Consider the following 20,689-nt stretch of genomic DNA (forward strand, 5'->3'; position numbering starts at 1 on the left):
ACCAAACTGGCCAGGGCGGGAGTTTTTCATTCAACTGAGAACCCAAAACTGTTCAAGTAACCTCCACTGATAGCCCCAGGCAAAAAGCTAGAGGATAACAGTACCTTTCCTGGGCTAGCAACTCTAACCAGGAAAGTAAGACTTGACAGTGGTGTTTAGCATGGGTCCTCCCTTGCTCATCCAAACCCAGAAGACGGAGCCACAAACAGCAGAACACCAACACCCACAGAGAAAATTTGGCAGGCGCCAAAGTCCACTGTAATAGCCAAAATGGTGAAACAAAAAAACAAATGCCAAATGAAAGAACAAGAGATCTCTACCAAAGATGAGATAAATGAGGAGTGGTTAAGCAAGTTAACAGAGATAGAATTCAGAGCCATGATCTTGAGGAAGCATGAGTAAGGACATCACCACCATGAGTAAAGACATAGAAATGTTGAAAATCAGCCAATTCGAAATGAAAAACCACCAAGAAGAAATGAAGAAAGACATATCAGAAATAAAGAACACACTGGAAGGTCTAAACAGCAGAGTAGAAGATGCTGAGGACTGGATCAGTGAATTAGAAGACAGGGTAGAAAAAAATCAACCAATCAGAAAACCAAAAGGAAAAAACAATTAAAAAACAGAAAGGCAGCTTAAGAGAACTGTGAGACAACTGGAAATGTAGTAATATTTGCATCATAGGAGTCCCTGAAGAAAAAGAAAATGAGCAAGGGTTAGAAAATATATTTGAAGAAATAGTGACAGAAAACTTCCCTAATTTGGTGAAGGAAGAAGGCATTCAAGTTCAAGCAGCACAGAGAGCCCCAAGTAAGAAGAACCCAAACAGGCCCACACTGAGACACATAGTAATTAAAATGCCAAAAATTAAAGACAAAGAGAGAATCCTAAAAGCAGCAAGAGATAAGCAACAGGTTATCTACAAAGGAATCCCCATAAGGCTCTCAACAGATTTATCACAAGAAACACTACAGGCCAGAAGGGAATGGCATGAAGTAATCAAGGTCATGAAAAACAAGGATCTGAATCCAAGACTACTCTACCCAGCAAGGCTATCATTCAAAATAGAAGGTCAAATAAAGAGCTTCCCAGACCAAAAAAAGGGGGGAGGGGAGGAATACATTAGCATCAAACCAGCACTGCAGGAAATGTTAAAAGGACTGCTAATTAGTAGAAGAAATAGGAAGAAAAATATAACCGAACTAAACAAAAATGGTAATATATAAGTACATATCAATAATCACCTTAAATGTAAATGGATTGAATGCTCTGATAAAAAAGACACAGAGTAGCTGACTTGGATAAGAAAGCATGACTCATCTATATGTTGTTTACAAGAGACTCACCTCACAACAAAAGACTCACATAGGTTGAAAGTGAAGGGATGGAAAAAAATCTTGCAAGCAAATGGAAAGGAAAAAAAAGCTGGGTAGCAATACTCATATCTCATAAAATAGATTTTAAAATCAAGGCCATAACTAGAGACAAAGAAGGCCACTAGAAAATATTGAAAGCATCTATCCAACAGGAGGATGTAACCTTAATAAACATATATGCACCCAATATAGGAGCACCAAAATATATTAAAAATCTTTTGGAGGACTTCAAAGGAGAAATTGACAGCAATACAGTTATAGCAAGGGACTTCAACACCCTGCTGACATCACTGGATAGATTCTCTAGACAAAAAATTAGCAAGGAAACAGAGACTCTAAATGAAGCACTAGACCACCAAATGGATTTAATAGATTATCTACAGAGAATTACACCCCAAAACTACAGAATACACATTCTTCTCAAGTGCACATGGGACATTCTCAAAGATAAACCACATGTTAGGAAACAAACTAAATCTCTACAAGTTCAAGGAGATTGAAATCATATCAAGCATCTTCTCAGATCACAATGGCATGAAACTAGAAATCAATTACAACAAGAACATGCAAAGACATTTGAACACATGGAGGCTAAATAGCATGTTATTATACAATGAATGGGTTACCGAGGAGATCAAGGAAGAAATTAAAAACTTCCTGGAATCCAATGAAAATGAACACACTACAACACAAAATCTATGGGATGCAGCCAAAGCAGTTCTGAGAGGGAAGTTCATAGCACTACAGGCCTACCTCAAGAAACAAGAAAAATTTCTAATAGACTATCTAACCTCACAACTTAAAGAATGAGAAAGCAAACAAAAAGAAAACCCCCGAGCAAGTAGAAGGAAGGAAATAGTAAAGATCAGAGCAGAAATAAATAACGTAGAGACCAAAAAAAAATTTTTTTTTCAAAAGATCAATAAAACAAAGAGCTGGTTTTTCAAAAAGATAAACAAGATTGATGGACCCTTAGCTAGACTCACCAAGAAATAAAGAGAAAGAACCCAAATGCACAAAATCAGAAATGAAAGAGGAGAAGTAACAACTGACACCACAGAAATACAAAAGATCGTTAACAACTATTATGAACAATTATATGGCAACAGATTCGACAATCTAACTGAAATAAACAAATTTCTAGAAAACATAGTCTCCCAAAACTGGACCGGAAAGAGATAGAAAACTTGAACAGACCAATAACAATGAAGGAAATTGAAGAGGTAATCAAGACTCTCTCAGCAAACAAAAGCCCAGGCCTGGATGGCTTCACTAAATATTCGAAAAAGAACTAACAACCATTCTCCTCAAACTATTTCAAAAAATTCAAGAAGAAGGAAGACTGCCAAACTCGTTTTATGAGGCCAGTATAATTCTAATTCCAAAACCAAAAAAAGACACTACAAAGAAAGAAAACTACAGGCCAATATCCCTGATGAACATAGACGCCAAAATGCTGAACAAAATACTAGCAAATCAGATCCAGCAATACATCAAAAAAATTATTCACCATGACCAAGTGGGATTCATCCCAGGGATGCAAGGCTGGTACAATATTTGCAAATCAATAAATGTGATACACCACATAAATAAAATAAGAAAAACCACATGATCATATCATTAGATGCTGAAAAAGCATTCGACAAAATCCAGCATTCATTTCTGATAAAAATGCTCAGCAATGTGAGAATAGAGGTTTCATATCTCGACATAATAAAGGCCATATATGAAAGACCTACAGTCAACATCGTACTCAATGAGCAGAAACTAAAAGTATTTCCCTTAAGAACAGGAACAAGACAGGGATGCCCACTTTTGCCACTCTTATTTAATATAGTACTGGAAGTCTTAGGCACAGCAATCAGACATGAAGAAAAAATAAAAAGGATCCAAATTGGAAAGGAGGAAGTGAAACTGTCATTATTTGCAGATGATATGATATTATACATAGAAAACCCTAAAGACTCCATCAAAAATCTACTAGATGTAATAAATGAATTTGGCAAAGTAGCAGGATACAAAATTAACGTCAAGAAATCGACGGCATTCTTATACACCAACGATGAACTCACAGAAAGAGAAACTGAAAAAACAATCCCATTTACAATCGCGCCAAAAAAATTAAGATACCTAGGAATAAACTTAACCAAAGAAGTAAAGGACCTATTTGCAGAAAACTACAGGACATTGAAAAAAGAAATAGAGGAAGATATACAAAAGTGGAAGCACATACCTTGTTCATGGATTGGAAGAATTAACATCATTAAAATGTCCATATTACCCAAAGCAATCTATAGATTCAATGCAATCCCCATTAAAATACCAATGACATATTTCACAGAACTAGAACAAATACTTCAAAAGTTCATATGGAACAAACAAAGACCCCGAATAGCCACAGCAATCTTGAAAAAGAAGGACAAAGTAGGTGGGATCACAATACCAGATATCAGGTTATACTACAAAGCGACTGTAATCAAAACAGCCTGGTACTGGCACAAGAATAGGCATATAGACCAGTGGAACAGAATAGAGAACACAGAAATGGACCCAAGGCAATACGCTCAATTAATATTTGACAAAGGTGGCAAGAGCATACAGTGGAGTAAAGACAGCCTCTTTAATAAATGGTGTTGAGAAAATTGGACAGTTCCATGCAAAAAAATGAAACTAGACCATCACCTTACACCATACACAAATATAAAGTCAAAATGGATAAAAGACTTAAATGTGACCGGTGAATCCATAAAAATTCTAGAAGAAAATGTAGGCAACAAAATTTCGGACATCATATGCAGCAGAATTCTCACTGATACTTCTCCTAAGGCAACAGAAACAAAGGAAAAAATGAACACATGGCACTACATCAAACTCAAAAGATTCTGCACAGCAAAAGAAACAATCATCAAAATGGAAAGGCTACCCACTGTATGGGAGAGCATCATTGCCAATGATACATCAGATAAGGGGTTAATTTCCAAAATATATAGAGTACTCATACAACTCAACAAAAGGAAGACAAAGAACCCAATTAACAAATGGGCAGAGGAACTGAATAAACACCTCTCCAATCTGGACATACAGATGACTAAGAGACATAAGAAGAAATGCTCAACATCACTAATTATCAGAGAGATGAAAATTAAAACAACAATGAGGTATCACCTCACACCTGCCAGAATGGCCGCCATCAACAAATCATCAAACAACAAGTGTTGGTGAGGGTGTGGAGAAAAGGGGACTCTAGTACACAGCTGGTGGGAATGCAGACTGGTGCAGCCACTATGCAAAACAATATGGTGTTACCTCAAAAAATTAAAACTTGAACTTCCATTTGACCCAATGATCCCGCTTCTAGGAATATACCCTAAGAAGCCTGAAGCACCAATCAGAAAGAATATATGTACCCCCATGTTCATAACAGCACTATTTACAATAGCTAAGATCTGGAAACAGCCTAAGTGTCCATCAGTAGACGAATGGATAAAAAAGCAGTGGTACATATACACAATGGAGTACTATGCAGCTATAAGAAAGAAAGATCTCTTATCCTTTGAGACGACATGGAGGGACCTGGAAAGTATTATTCTAAGTGAAACAAACCAAGCAGAAAAAGACAAATACCACATAATCTCACTTATATGTGGAATATAATGAACATAACAGTCTGAGGAATAGGGTAGACCCAGTGATGTGAAAGTAGGGTACAGATTGACAACCCTCAGATGAGGGGGTGGTGGGGGGAGGGAAGAGATAAACCACAGAACTTATATGCATGTACGCATAACCAATGGACAAGAACAACAAAGTCGGGCATGGGGTGGGGGGGTTGTCAATTGGGAAAAAACGAGAAACATCTGTAAAAAAAATAAAATTAAAAAATCAATCCATCAATCAATAAAATACCCCCCCCCCCCAATAAATAAAACGGACAAAATAACTCACATGTATCTTGTTCGCAAGGAAGCATCTCACAACAAAATGGTGGCAAACTGAAAATCAATGGATAAAAAATATCTTCCAAAAACTAGAGACAGCAAAGTGCCATTACGTAATATTGACAGGATTTATTCAACAAGTAAATATACGTTCTGTAAACATATGCAGTAAATATAGGAACAGCAAAATATATTTTAAAATCTTTGGAGATTTTCAAAGGAGAAATCAACAGCAATACATAGTAGAGGACTTCAATATTCCTGCTGACATCATTGGACAAGACCCTCTAGCCAAAAAATTAACAAGGAAACAGAGACTCTAAATAATGCACCACATCAAATGGATTTAATAGATATCTACAGAGAATTACACCCCAAAACTGCAGAATTCACACTCTTTTCAAGTGCAGATGGGACATCTCAAAGATAAACCACATGTTAGGACACAAACTAAGTCTGTACAAGTTCAAGAAGATCGAAATCATATCAAGCACCTTCTGAGATCACAGGGACATGCAAATATAAGACAATTACAATAACACTCAAACTACATGGAAATTAAATAACATATTATTAAACATCGAGTAGGTTACTTAGAAAATAAAGAAATTGAAACCTCCCTGGAAACAATACCCCTATACAATTTTACAGCTCAGTTTCACCAAAGTCCTAAATCAACATAAATTAATTCTATAAACAAATGAATACGATATAGACAAGAAAACCCTTAAGAGCATATCCCCTAAATATGGATAACAGAAGTAGTTATATAACACTACCAAATCTGATACAGTTAAAAACCTAGAAAAAGGTCTTTTATTCTGAGCTAAGTGCTTGAAAACAAAAACATGCAAATCACTTTTCTTTTTTTTCTTTAATATAACCTTGCTAAAGCAAGGCCACCAAAAATTTTTGGTTGCCTCCCACACAAAAAAAAATGGGAGAGAGAGAGAATATACTAAAAGTTAGTATCAGGCACATCTCGGGTATAAGCAATTTCTGTCACACTGATGGTGGCCACTTAATGATAAGATTTAGTGCTTTAAGTAAAAATTTCCAGGTTATTCTTTTTTTTTTTTTTTTTTATCCTCACCCGAGGACATTTTTCCATTTTTTGTTCAGATAGAGCGGGAGGGAGAGAGAGGAAGAGAGAGAGAGAGAGAAACATCGATGTGAAGGGACACATCGAGTGGCTGCCACCCGCACGACCAACCAGGGCCGGGGACAAACTGCAACCGAAGTACGTGCCCTTAGCGGAAACCGAACCCGGGTCTCTCTGTACCGCAGGCCGACGCTCTAACCGCTGAGCCAAACCGGCCAGGGCTCCAGGTTATTCTTAAAACAGAAATCTAACTTTCAGAAAATATAAGGGGAAGAAGTCTTAAGATTTTTCCTTTTAAACTTGGAATTGGTGCGGTGCATTGTGGGTATGCAAATAAGAATGCATATGTGTCTACCAAGTTTACATCCTCCTTTTAGATAGATCCTTTCGCTATTATCTTTGTCTCTAGATATGGCCTTTATTTTGACATTTATTTTATCAGATATGAGTATTGATACTCTAGCTTTTTTTTCCTTTCCATTTGCTTGGAAGTTTTTTTTCCCATCCCTTTGCTTTCAACCTATGTGAGTCTTGTGAGGTAGGTCTCTTGTAAGCAATTTATATATGAGTCCTGCTTTCTTATCAATCAGCTACTATGTGACATTTGATTGCATTTAACCCATTTACGTTTAAGGTTATTATTGATATGTACTTATTTATTGCCATTTTTGTTTGTTGTGGTAATGTTTTTCTTCCCAATTTTTCTGCTTATTGCAGCAGTCCTTTTAACATTTCTTGCAGTGCTTGTTTGGTGCTAATATATTCCCTTAGCCTTTTTTTTTTCTTCTTTTTATCTGGGAAGCTCTTTATTTCACCTTCTATTTTGAATGATAGCCTTGCAGGATAAAGTAGTCTTGGATTCAAATCTTTGTTTTTCATTACCTTGATTAGTTCATGCCATTCCTTTCTGGTCTGTAGTGTTTCTGTTGAGATGTCAGATGATGGCCTTATGAGGGTTCCTTTGCAGGTAACCCATTGCTTATCTTTTGCTGCCTTTAGGATTCTCTCCTTGTCTTTAATTTTTAGCATTTTAATTATTATGTGTCGTGGTGTGGGCCTGTTTGAGTTCTACTTACCTGGGGTTCTCTGTGCTTCTTGAACTTGAATACTGTTTTCCTTCATCATTTAGGGAAGTTTTCTGTAACTATTTTCTTCAAATATATTCTTTAATCCTTGATCATTTTCTTCTTCTGGAACTCCTATGATGCAAATGTTGTTATGTTTCATTTGTTCCACAGTTCTCTTAAATTGTCTTCCTGTTTTTCAATTGTTTTTTATTTTTGGTTCTCTGACGGGGTGATTTTTCTACTCTGTCTTCTAATTCACTGATCCTGTCCTCGGCCTTCTCTGCTCTGCTGGTTATTCTTTCCAATGTGATCTTTATTTTTGCTATGGCATTCTTCATTTTTGCTTGGTAGTCTTTCATTTCCAATCGGTTGATTTTCAAAGTTTCTGTATCTTTACTCATGCAGTTGAGCTCTTTACACATGATGTTGAGCTTCCTCATTATAATTACTCTGAACTCTACCTCTGATAACATGCTCAGTTGCATTTCATTAATCTCTTCTTCTGTAGAATTCTCTTGTTCTTTAATTTGGGATTTGTTTCTTTGTTGCACCATTTTGGCTGTCTCAATGGGTTTAGGAGCCTGCCAAATTTTTCCTGTGGGTGTTGGTGTTATGCTGATTGTGGCTCCCTCTACTAGGTTTGGATGAGTGAGGAAGGACCCATATTAAACACCACTGTCATGTTTTACTTTCCTGGGTAGATTTGCAGGCCAATCAAAGGTTCAGTTTTCCTATAACTTTTGCCTGCAGGCTACTAGTCTCAATCCTTTGATGAGCCTTGGGTTGTTGTCCTCAGTAAATGAAAAAATCCCTCAGGTGTTCAGGGTAAGAAAATTTCCAGCAGGTGGGGCAGATGCTTGCTGGCAGTCTCTTGCTGTTAATGAGCCTCAACCTACATTTCTCTGGCCTTGCTGGGTGGTGTTAAATTCCTGAGAGGGGGCTATTGCTTCTCCCTGGGGCTCTAGGAAGGGGCTCTTTGAGCAATATGACTACTGTCCAACCAGGGAGCAATTCAGCATAAACATCCCAGTGCCCTCCAAAGTAAAAAAAAAAAACTTCTGGAAGACTTCAAAGGAGAAATCAACAGCAATACAATCATAGTAGGGACTTCAACAACCTGCTGACATCACTGGATAGATCCTCTAAAAAAAAAAAAATTAACAAGGAAACAGTGACTCTAAATGATGCACTGCATCAAATGAATTTAACAGATATCAACAGAGAATTACATCCCAAAAGGGAGAATTCACATTCTTCTCAAGTGCACATGAGACAATCTCCAAGAAAGACCACATGTTAGGACACAAACTATGTCTCTACAAGTTCAAGAAGACTGAAATCATATCAAGCATCTTCTCAGATCACAATGGCATGAAACTAGAAATCAATTACAACAAAAAAACCCAAAGACATTTGAACACATGGAGGCTAAATAGCATGTCATTGAATAATGAATGGGTTACCGAAGAGATCATGAAAGAAATTCAAAACTTCCTGGAAAACAATGAAAATAAACACACAACAACACAAAATCTATAGGGCACAGGGAAAGCAGTCCTGAGAGGGAAGGTCATAGTACTACAGGCCTACCTCAAGACACAAGAAAAATTTCTAACTGACTTTCTAACCCTAAAACTGAAAGAACTAGAAAGTAAACATACAAGCAAAAAAAAAAAAAAAAAAAATTCAATCCACACAGAAGAAATAGAAAAGGTCCGAGCACAAATAAATGACGTAGAAACCAAAAAAAAAAAAATTCAAAATATCAATGAAACAAAGAGTTGGTTCTTTGGAAAGATAAACAAGATTGATGGATCCTTAACCAGACTCACCAAGAAACAAAAAGAGAGGACCCAAATAAACAAAATCAGAAACAAAAGAAGAGAAGTAAAAACTGACACCACAGAAATACAAAGGATTGTTAAAAAATATTATAAACAATTATATGGCAACAAATTCGACAATCTAGGAAAAATGGACACAATTCTAGAAACACACAGTCTCCCAAAACTGAACCAGGAAGAGATAGAAATCTTGAACAGACCAATAACAACTAAAGAAATTGAAGATGTAATCAAGAAACTCCCAGCAAACAAAAACCCAGGCCTGGACAGCTTCACAGGGAGTTTTCTCAAAAGAAGATGTAACACCCATTCTCTTCAAATTATTCCAAAATATCCAAAGAAGGAAGACTTACAAACTCATTTTATGAAACCAGCATAATTCTAATTCCAAAACCAGATAGAGACACTACAAAGAAAGAAAACTAGAGGCCAGTATCACTGATGAACACACATGCCAAAATCCTTAACAAAATATTAGCAAATCGAATCTAGCAATACATACAAAAATTATTCATCAGGATCAAGTGGGATTCATCCCAGGGATGGAAGCCTGGTATAATATTCTCAAATCAATAAATGTAATACATCACACAAACAAAAGATAAAAGCCATATTATATCAATAGATGCTGAAAAAGCATTTGACAAAATCCAGCACCCATTTTTAATAAAAACACTCAGCAATGTGGGAATAGAGGAACCATGTCTTGACCTAATAAAACCCATATATGAAAAACCTACGGCAAACATCATACTCAATGGGCAAAAACTAAAACCACTTCCCTGAAAATCAGGAACAAAATGGGAATGCCCATTTTTGACTCTCTTATTGAACATAATTCTGGAAGTCTCAGCCACAGAAATTAGACATGAAGAAAAAATAAAAAGGATCCAAATTGGAAAGGAGGAAGTGAAACTGTCATTATTTGCAGATGACATGATATTGTACATAGAAAACCCTATAGACTCCATCAGAAATCTACTAGAGCAAATAAATGTATTTGGAAAAGTAGCAGGATACAAAATTAACATTAAGAAATCAACGGCATTATTATACACCAACAATGAACTCACAAAAAGAGAAACTAAAAAAACAATCCCATTTACCACTGCAGCAAAAAAAACTAAGATACTTAGGAATAAACTTAACCAAAGAAGTAAAAGACCTTTGCAGAAAACTACAGGACAGCCCTGGCCAGTTTGGCTCAGCAGTTAGAGCGTCGGCCTGCGGTCCTGAGAGACCCGGGTTCAGTTCCTGCTAAGGGCATGTACTTCGGTTGCAGTTTGTCCCCGGCCCTGGTTGGTCGTGCGGGTGGCAGCCACTCGATGTGTCCCTTCACGTCGATGTTTCTCTCTCTCTCTCCCTTCCTCTCTCTCCCTCCCACTCTATCTGTACAAAAAATGGAAAAATATCCTCGGGTGAGGATAAAAATAAATAAATAAATAAATAAAATTAAAAAAAAAAGAAAACTACAGGACATTGAAAAAAGAAATAGAGGAAGATATAAAAAAGTGGAAGCATATATCTTGTTCATGGATTGGAAGAATTAACATCATTAAAATGTCCATATTACCCAAAGCAATCTATAGATTCAATGAAATACCCATTGAACTACTAAAATCACTCCGTTGCTCAATGGACTTCTAAAATGCCAATGACATATTTCACAGAACTAGAACAAAAACTTCAATATTTATATTAAACCAAAAAAAGACTCCAAATAGCCACAGCAATCTGGGAAGAAAAGAACAAAGTAGAAGGAATTACAATACCAGATACCAGGTTATACTACAAAGCCAATGTAATCAAAACAGCCTGGTATTAGCGCAAGAATAGGCATATAGATTAATGGAACAGAACCAAGAACCCAGGAATTGAGACTAGACATTATGCTCAATTAATATTTGACAAAGATGGCAAGAGCATACAATGGAGAAAAGACAGCCTCTTTAATAAATGGTTTGGTGGAAATTGGACAGCTACATGCAAAAAAATGAAGCTAGACCACCAACTTACACCATACACAAGAATAAATTCAAAATGGATAAAAGACTTAAATGTGTCTTGTGAATCCATGAAAATTGTAGAAGAAAATGTAAGCAACAAACTTTCAGACATCATACCCAGCAGAATTTTCACTGATACAACACCTAAGGCAAGACAAACAAAAGAAAAAATGAATAAATGGGACTACATCAAAATAAAAAGCTTCTGCACAGCAAAAGAAACAAGCATCAAAATGGAAAGGAAACCCACTATATGGGAGAACTTAATTGCCAATGATACATTAGATAAGGGGTTAATCTCCAAAATATACAGAGTACTCATGCAACTCAACAAAAGGAAGACACAGAATCCAATTGAAAAATGGTCAGAGAACCTAAATAGACACCTCTCCAAATAGGACATACAAATGGCCAAGAGACATATGAAAAAATGCTCAAAACATCACTAACCATCAGTGAGATGCAAATTAAAACAACTATGAGGTAACTGATGGACATAGATAACAATGCTTGCGTGGGGGAGATCGGGAGGAGGGTGTCTGGGGGAGGGGAAGGAGAAACATCGGTAATAAAAATAAATTAATTAATAAAAAAAAGGGAAAAAAGTATTCTTATTAAATGAATAAACCCCAAAAGTCTCATTCTTTCACTATATATGAATATAAATAAATAGGTAATAAATATTGCAGCTCCTGCACAGTCTCAAATATATTATGAAGTATTTCCGTGTCTCTATATAACATACCATCACTGAGTAAACTATAGTTTTATATATAAGTATAAAAGTTAATTTGGGAAAAAGTCTTAACATAAATGACCTCAGAGAACAGCTGTTTCAGAGTGTGAACAACAGATAGATGCTTCCTTATCTTGTGGCTGGGTTTATAGTTTCGTGAACCAAAGACATGCTTTCGAAAATAAATGACTTCCCCTTACATCTGAGACGACAGACACCCTCTTTATGTCTTATTGCTTACCTAACAAGAAGTAGGTTATACACGTGAATAGAATACTTGTTAACGTCCTTATTGGTAGTACATCAGATAGCAGTTTGCCAAAGAAATAAGATGACACTCTGTAGTATCCACTGGCATGTTCATGCCTAAAAAGCAAAAATGCACACCATGCACCCACATTAGTATAAGGAGGCACAGACCAGATGATTGAACCTTTCTGCTGCCAGCAGGAGTCTAACTACAGCTTCTCACATCCTCCAGGTTAACCCACCTCCTTCACACAGTCAGCATCAGGCACCATGTGAGGTACAGGCCTCCCCTGGGACGTCCTTCCCCAGAGCTGTGTGTGAGGGCCCCTCTTCTCATCACAGAACCCCCCCTAGTGCCGCCCATTTTGCCCTGGGAGCCCCACTCCAGGTGAACACATTCTGCATCTCCTCCCGCTCTTCCGACTCGGGGTTTCCTGGAAAGACAGCAGTTGGGCAGCTGATCTCAGTGGTCACACAGGCTTTGCTTTCTCCCCACTTCTGGGTATGAAGGAGGTGGTGCCCTGTTCTCCACGCCCCACTGCAGCTTCGGGTCACTAAACCTCTCACTCCTTCCGTTCTCATGATGAAAAAACCACAGGGCACTTCTTCCTTCAGGATCGTGCCCCCCAATCATACATCCCTGTCAGCGTCAAATCCTGACACGGGACAGCCCCCTTCACCAAACAGACATATACGCACATAAAGAGCTTCTTCTCCACCACGAGGAGCTCCACGGAGGGCATACTACTGAAACACTGGTTGTTGGTCAGGAAGAAGAGCACCCCAGCTCTGCCATGAGAAAAGGGGAACAAAAGCACTGCAGTCTATTAAACATTCTTAGATCAAACCTACCTGCTAAACTCTGTCCTCAAATGATACATGTTAAACAACCGTTTAGGTTAAAAGTGAGGGAAAGATGTGAGCCCCCTCGGGCCTCTCCCCGTGCCAGTATCTCCACAGTGGTGCCCCTGGGACTCCATACTGATGACATTCTCAGTCCTGCATGGCCATGGATTGAAATATGTCTTCGCCAAATCCCTGTTTTGAAGCCCTAGCTCTCGAGATGACATTTAGATGGAGCATCTTTGGAAGGTAATTCAGTTTCCATGAAACTCTGGGGGGCGCATGACAAGATTAGTGCTCTTAGAAGAAAAGGGGGAGCCGCCAGAGCGCCCCCTGTGCCATGGGAGGACACTGCAGGAAGGCAGGAAGCCAGAAGGGGGCCCTCATCAGAACTCCATGTGGGGCACCCAATTCTCCAGAACTATAAAGAAATAAATTTCTGTTGTTTAATCCATCCAGTCTGTGGTTCTTTGTTATGGCAGCCAAAGTGATGATTACATAGGTCATAAATATGCTACCACCATTAAGTTTCACCAACAAAAACACAAGTACCATCTTAATGAAGGAACAGAGATATAAAGCTTGTAAAATTTAAAGCCTCTATTAGTTGCTCTGGCACAGTTGAGAGAAGGAAGAAACTAAGACATGAGGAGGCAAAATGAGAGAGTGGAGGGAACCTTGTACTGATACCTTGTTATATACATTCCCCACCCAATCCTCAGAAGAACCTTCATACGAACCTGGACAACCCACTGCCAACATGGTTTCCAATGTGCTCCAAATGAAAGCAAATCATGTTTATAACAAAAAAAATAATTTGTGCAAGTGCAAGAAAAGAAAGAATATTAATACTTCTCTCTCAATAAAATAATTAAGATCGTAAAAAAAAAACAAAAGCACTCAGTTCAGCTGCGCGTTGGTAGACCCCTACACTGTGTGAGAGCATGCCAGCGTGCCCGGGGCTGCGGTGCACTTCCTTGGGTAACCAAACAGTTTCATTGACACTGAGGATGCCAGTGGAAACTAAAAGAGATGAAGTGGTACATTATTCAAAAAGAGCGCTTAAAAAAATGTATATCTGAGTGACAGCCCGAGAACAAAGAGTCCAGAGAAAATTTTAACTAGAATAATCAGAATCAGAATAAAGAAAAGAACTTAGACAACAGACTGCATTAAATAGCCAGGTCCAGTACACAAGCAGGTATGCAACTTTCTAGACCCCACAAAAAAGCTTAAAGTCTTAGGAAATAAGTCTTTCAGCTAACAGTACGATAATGTTCATAATGATTCTGAACTAGTAGATAGTGAAATTTGTTCCCTACCATAAATAATGTTTATTGTAAGTACAGCTTCATTGTTCAATAACTTAATACATTCTAACTTTTTAACTCCATATATTTCGTATCTATTTAGGGATCCAAATACATTCTTTTTTTTTTTTTTTTTTCATTCTTACCGGAGGACATTTTTTGTTCAGACAGAGCAGGAGGGAGAGAGAGAGAGAGAGAGAGAGAGAGAAACATCGAAGTGAAAAGGACACATCGAGTGGCTGCCACCCTTACGACCCAACCAGGGCCAGAGACAAGGGCAACCAAGGTACTTGCCTTTAGCAGGAATCGAACCTGGGTCTCTCTGGACCGCAGGCCGACACTCTCACTGCTGAGCCAAACTGGCCAGGGCCAAATACATTCTTTAAATTCCTTTCATCTTGTTTATTTATTTTAGAGAGTATTACAGATGCCCCCCATTTTTACCCCCAGTGACCCCCTCCTTCCCGCTCCCAACCCCTCTTTGCTTCCCCAATTAGTGCTTGTGTCCATTTGTTATGCACATAAATTCTTTATCTCTTCCTGCTCCCCTTACCTTTTTCCCTCTAAGGTTTGTCAGTCTGTTCCCTACTTCCATGTATCTGGATCTATTTTGATCATCAGCTTATTTTGTTCATGATATTCCATAAAAGAGTGAGATCATGTGGTACTTGTCTTTCTCTGACTGGCTTATTTCACTCAGGTGAAATAATACTCTCCAGGTCCCTCAGTGTCCTCTCAAAGGGTAAGAAATCTTTCTTCCTTACAGCTGCAAAATATTCCATTGTGTACATGTACCACGGCTTTTTTATCCACTCATCTATGGATGGGCACCCAGGCTTTTCCAGATCTTAGCTATTGTAAATAGCGCTACTATGAACATAGGGGTACATACATTCTTTCTGATTGGTGTTTCAGGTTTTAGGATCTACTCAAAAAGTGGGATCACTGGGTCAAATGGCAGTTCCATTTTTAATTTTTTGAGGAAACACCATATCGTTTTCCATAGTGGTTGCGCCAGTCTGCATTCCTACCAGCAGTGTGGTAGAGTCCCCTTTTCTCCACATCCTTATAACCAGTGTTTTGAACTCTGCATGTGATTGCTTAGCTCCAATTTGTTTAGTTCTTTTCCTGGAATTTTGTTCTGTTCTTTCACTTGGGACATATTTCATTGTCTCCTCATTTTGGCTGCCTCCCTGTGTTTGTTTCTATGTATTAGGTAGAGTTGCTATGTCTCCTAGGCTTCATAGGGTGGTCTATTGTTGTAGGTGTCCTATAGGGTCCAGTGGCACAGTTTTCCTGATCACCCCAGCTGGGCCCTCAAGGTGCACCCCTAGTGTGACTGTATACCTTCTGTGTAATTGAATCTTGATTGCTGTTGGCACATCAACAGGAGGGTCTTACTCAGGCTGATGAGCTGCAAGGACTGGCTGTGCCCACTGACCACTGGCCACTGGCCTCTGACTGCCTTGGAGGATCAGCTGTGTAGGGCCCAACACACAGAGCAAGACTTACTTCAGCAGGGCTCTGGTAGCTACTGAGACCACTCATTAAGTGTGCCACTTGTGGAGGTGCTTGGTGGTGGTGCTTTGACGTGGTCTGAAGCTGTCCACTGGGTGTGCTGGTTCTGGGGCAAGGTCAGCCACTGCCTGTGTTCTCCCTGAGGCCACCAGGCATAAGCTACAGAGTGATCTGCTAATGGCTGCTTCTTGCGTTGGGCTTAGAGGTGCTGAGGCAAAACCAAGCTGTGAACCAAGGCTGGCTGCGTCTAGTGACAGGCCTGGGGCCACTTAATGAGAGGTATTGGGCTCTCTGAGATCAGATGCTGCTTAGTTGAGAGATTTTAGGAAAATCTGAAGTAGGATCCAAGACAGGCTATTCCTATGGTAAAACCACTGGAAACAGCCTGTGTGGGCCCTGGCCGGTTTGGCTCAGCGGTTGAAGCATCGGCCTATAGACCAGCGAGTCCCAGGTTCGGTTCCCGCTAGGTGCACATACCAAAAAAAAAACAAAAACACTTGGGTGGGCCCAGAAGTTGGGTAGGCAGGGCCCTCTACCCATTTTTTCATTGGATTGTTTGCCTTCCTTTTGTTGAACTATATGAGTACTTTATATATTTTGGATATTAACCACTTAATTGATGTATCACTGGCAGATATGTTTTCCCAAAGGGTGCGTTCCCTTTTCATTTTGATGCTGGTTTCTTTTGCCATTCAGAAGCTTTTCAGTTTAATTTAGTCCCATTTATTAATTTTTTCCTTTGTTTCTCTTGCCCTAGGCAAAGTATCGGTAAAAATTCTGTTACATGTGATGTAAAATACGTTTACTCTTAACACTCATTAATATTTTAGTTTTCCCTACCACCTTGTAAGGTAACTATTAGATCAAAAAAGCTCATATTGTACACAAGATTAGACCCAGCTTGTCAGCAGCACAGGTTACAGAAAGATCAGACAGAGCACCACCCTGGGATAATTCATTCCCAAAGAAGTGAAGCAGTCCTGGCCAGTTTGGCTCAGCGGTTAGAGCATCGGCCTGTGGTCCAGAGAGACCCGGGTTCGGTTCCTGTTAAGGGCATGTACCTCAGTTGTAGTTTGTCCCCCGGCCCTGGATGGGTCGTGTGGGTGGCAGTCACTCGTTGTATCCCTTTCACGTCGATGTTTCTCTCTCTCTCGCTCTTTCTCTCTCCCTCCTACTCTATCTGAACAAGAAATGGAAAAAGGTCCTTGAGTAGGATAAAAAAATATATATATTAAAATAAAAAAAAAGTGAAGCAAAGCACTGGCTTCCAGAGAAATTTCAAATGATGAAAAACTGGTAGCAAGCGTAAGTCAAAAACACAAATTAAATTCAATGCTCTATTTCTAGAGTAAACACTTTTAGGAACAGCTAAAGCTCTCCTTTATTTCTCTGGATTCTTCTTCCAAGATCTTTAATGGCTAGATTTCCAGTCCTCTTTAAAATTCCAGTTAAGGACGGGTATCCACACAACTGTTTCCAAATTTTTCCCAATGCACAACACAAAAGGTCCAAGGCACTAGATCCTGTGATAAGTTGAAATACAGCATGTATACAGGTAAAAGCCATAAACTGCTAGCAAGTTTGGAAACTGCAGATAAGAACACAGCCCTCAGGGAAGGACAGAGAAAAGCAATGATAGAACTCTGGAAAGGAGCCAAAATAATCTCATTGTAGAGTGACACTCTGATTCCATACAGGAAATAATTATCTTACTTGAGTGGGAAATTGATTTTTATGCTTTTTCCTTCTTTTATAAACAACCACCCTTTTCCAGACATCAACTTACCTTCAGCTAAAGCCACTGCAACTTTCTGCAATAGTAAAGTGGGGATAACCCCATCCACCCCTCTGGGCAGGAGAGTAACCTGAGGCCATGGGTAGAAAGCAGGGAGCACAGTGCCTGCCACAGGCAACTCTCAATACACAAAACCCAGGAGAACTCTGCTGTCTTCAGCTAGCTGAGCCCCTGTATTCACACCTGTAATGAGCCCACCGCAATGTTTCATTGAGAAACAATGTTTTTAAGGGCACATTATGACTGGAACTCAGAAAGGTAAACTGAGTAAGTACTAATCATATATAATAACCACACACAAAATCCTACTGTCAAAGTAAAAACTAATTTCAAAAGGAAAGCTAATTTCAGAAACATGGGACCTGGCAATGATTCAGATCAATTTAAGTCTCATGCCTAACAGTAGTACAATGATGCGCACAATGATTCTGAACCAGTAGATAGTGAAATTCTTTCTAAATTACAAGAATGTATTTTATTTTTTATTTTTTTGGCACTTATAAGAACTTTACTGCAAAGGAAGAGGAGAATATTCACAAGCCCTGTTTTTTTGTTTAAGAATGACTTTGGATTCAAAACTTCAAAGGAGTGAACAGATGCTTTTCATTGAAAACAAGGGGAAATCAGAGATACCAACTCAGAAGAACAAACGGAAGTGTGCCAATTAACAAGATACTGTCAGCCCCAAACCCACCCTTCTACATTTCTGCTTTACCAGTTGCTCCCTATGAGGCTGTGCCATGAGGGAGCACTAGAAGGACACAAGAATTTATTTTATAGTAAATGATTTTTTGTTAAATAATGTAATGTATTCCAATTCTTTTCTGCTAATACTCCATGTTATAGTTAGAAAACTCTGAGTTCTGTTCATCTTACCACATCAAACAAATATAAAAATAAAATGGGCCCGGACAGTGTGGCTCAGTGGTTGAGCACCAGCCCATGCACCAAGAGTTCATCGGTTCAATTCCTGGTCATGCCATATGCCCAGGTTCAGGGACAAATCTCCACTGGGGGGCATGCAGGAGGCAGCCAATCGATGTTCACTCTCATCGATGTTTCTATCTCTCTCGCTTAAAAAAAAAAAAATCAGTAAAAAAAATTGAAAGGAAAGTAATTCACAGGCAACAACAAAACAATAGATAAACTGGACTAAAAGAAAATGTAAAACTTTATTAAAGGACATGATCAACAGAGTGAAAAGTCAACCAACAGAATGGGAAAATATATTTGCACATTTATATCTGATAAGGGTTAATAGCCATAATATATAAAGAACTCTTATAGCTCAACAATATAAAATCCAATTAAAATGGGTAAGCCCAATCGGTGTGGCTCAGTGGTTGTGCTGCCAGTTTGATTCCAGGTCAGGGCACATGCCCAGGTTGTGGACCAAATCCCCAGTGAGGGGTGCATGCAGGAGGCGGCCAATTGATGTTCCCTCTCATCAATGTTTTTACCTCTCCCTTCCTCTCTCTCAAAAATCAATACAGAAAATAATTTTTTAAAACTGGGCAAAGGATTTGAATACACATTTCTACAAAAAAGACATACAAAAGGCCAATAACCACATAAAAAGATGCTCAGCATCACTAATCACTAGAGAATTGCAAATCAAAACCCTAATGAGATATCAATTCAACCAATAGGCAGGCTATTATAAAGAAAAGAAAAAGAGGAAACAGTAAATAACTGTTGACCAGGGCAAGGGGAAATAGAAGTTCTGGGCGCTGCTGGTAGAAATGTCAGATGGTCAGAACACTGGATGGAAGTCCTTCAAAAAATTACTAAATGATGCAATAATTCCAGTTCTGAGCATACACACACAAAAAAATTCAAAGCTGATACTCAAACCGATTTTTGTTTTTACAATCATGATCATAACAAGATATTCATAACAGCCAACAGTTAAAAGAACCTGAGTCCATGGACAAAGAAATGGATAAACACAATGTGCTGTATCCTCACAAAGAAATGTTCATCCTTTAAAAAGAGGAAACTATGACACATGCTACAACATAGATAAACCTTGAAGATATTATGCTAAGGAAAATAAGTCAGTCTCCATAAACAAACACTGTATGATTCAATTTATATAATGTACCTACAGTAGCCAAATTCAAAGACAGAAAGTAGAATGGTAGTTTCCAGGAGCTAGGAATAGGGGATATACTGTAAATAGTAGTTTAGGAATAGGAAAAATGTTCTGCAGTCGGATGGTGGGAATGGTACAACTATGTGAGTGTATTTAACGCTGCTGGATTGCACACCTAAACCTGGACAGGAGCGTGCATTTTATGATCTGTATATTTTACCACTACATGTAAGAAAATTGATATTTCCATGCAGCTTTCAAGTCAGTGACTTATTCTCCTCTTCAATTCATCCTGTACTTGTCTAAAATTAAAACTCTTGATGGATTTTTATGACCTTGGAAAAAGTAACAGCTCTTTCTCAAATTCAAGATCCAAAAGTACTTACCTATTCTGGATTCCCGTAGGGTCACTTTTTAGATCATAGAAAATGGCACCTATAACCAGTCCTAGGATTACTGTTATGATTAGCTTTTCAAAAAGAAAAAAAAAGATTGTCAATTAGAGGTAAAAACTTAACACACCATTTATTATTACAAATTTGCTATATAAGCAAACCACTGCATTGAAATAGATAATTTCAATGTATCTGTTGGGGAGACTGAAGGAGAACAAAGCAGACTACTGGAAAAGACAGACTCCTCCGGGGGTTCCCGGGCACTGCCGGTTCAGGGTCCAGGGCAGGCTCGGGCCTGGGAATGCCACAGAGAGTAGGAGAACAGTGCAAACATCTAGCCAAGTCGTGGCAGAATAAAATAAAATTCAAGTGGCTAAGAGTTCTGGCCTGAATTTTCAACCTTTGTACTAGT

The 20,689-nt window shown here is 38.6% G+C and overlaps 2 protein-coding genes and 1 pseudogene across 2 annotated transcripts in view; 1 reads left to right on the forward strand and 2 right to left on the reverse strand.

Annotated features, from left to right (window-relative positions):
- Nucleotides 1-20,689, forward strand: part of LOC118628299 — a 249,816-nt pseudogene that overhangs the window by 126,026 nt on the left and 103,101 nt on the right.
- LOC118634964 (broad substrate specificity ATP-binding cassette transporter ABCG2) overlaps nt 1-20,689 on the reverse strand; it is a 144,388-nt gene that overhangs the window by 106,956 nt on the left and 16,743 nt on the right. The gene's annotated exons all lie outside the window — the stretch shown is intronic.
- LOC118634969 (broad substrate specificity ATP-binding cassette transporter ABCG2-like) overlaps nt 1-20,689 on the reverse strand; it is a 63,553-nt gene that overhangs the window by 15,433 nt on the left and 27,431 nt on the right. The window contains exons 9-11 of the mRNA XM_036269850.1: nt 20,269-20,351; nt 13,021-13,110; nt 12,314-12,438 (exon numbers count right to left, since the gene is read on the reverse strand). Of these exons, the coding sequence (XP_036125743.1) occupies nt 12,314-12,438; nt 13,021-13,110; nt 20,269-20,351 (298 nt within the window). The remainder of the gene's footprint in view (nt 1-12,313; nt 12,439-13,020; nt 13,111-20,268; nt 20,352-20,689) is intronic.

The sequence above is a fragment of the Molossus molossus genome, unplaced genomic scaffold, assembly GCF_014108415.1.
Source record: "Molossus molossus isolate mMolMol1 unplaced genomic scaffold, mMolMol1.p scaffold_m16_p_1, whole genome shotgun sequence".
Taxonomy (NCBI): Eukaryota; Metazoa; Chordata; class Mammalia; order Chiroptera; family Molossidae; genus Molossus; species Molossus molossus.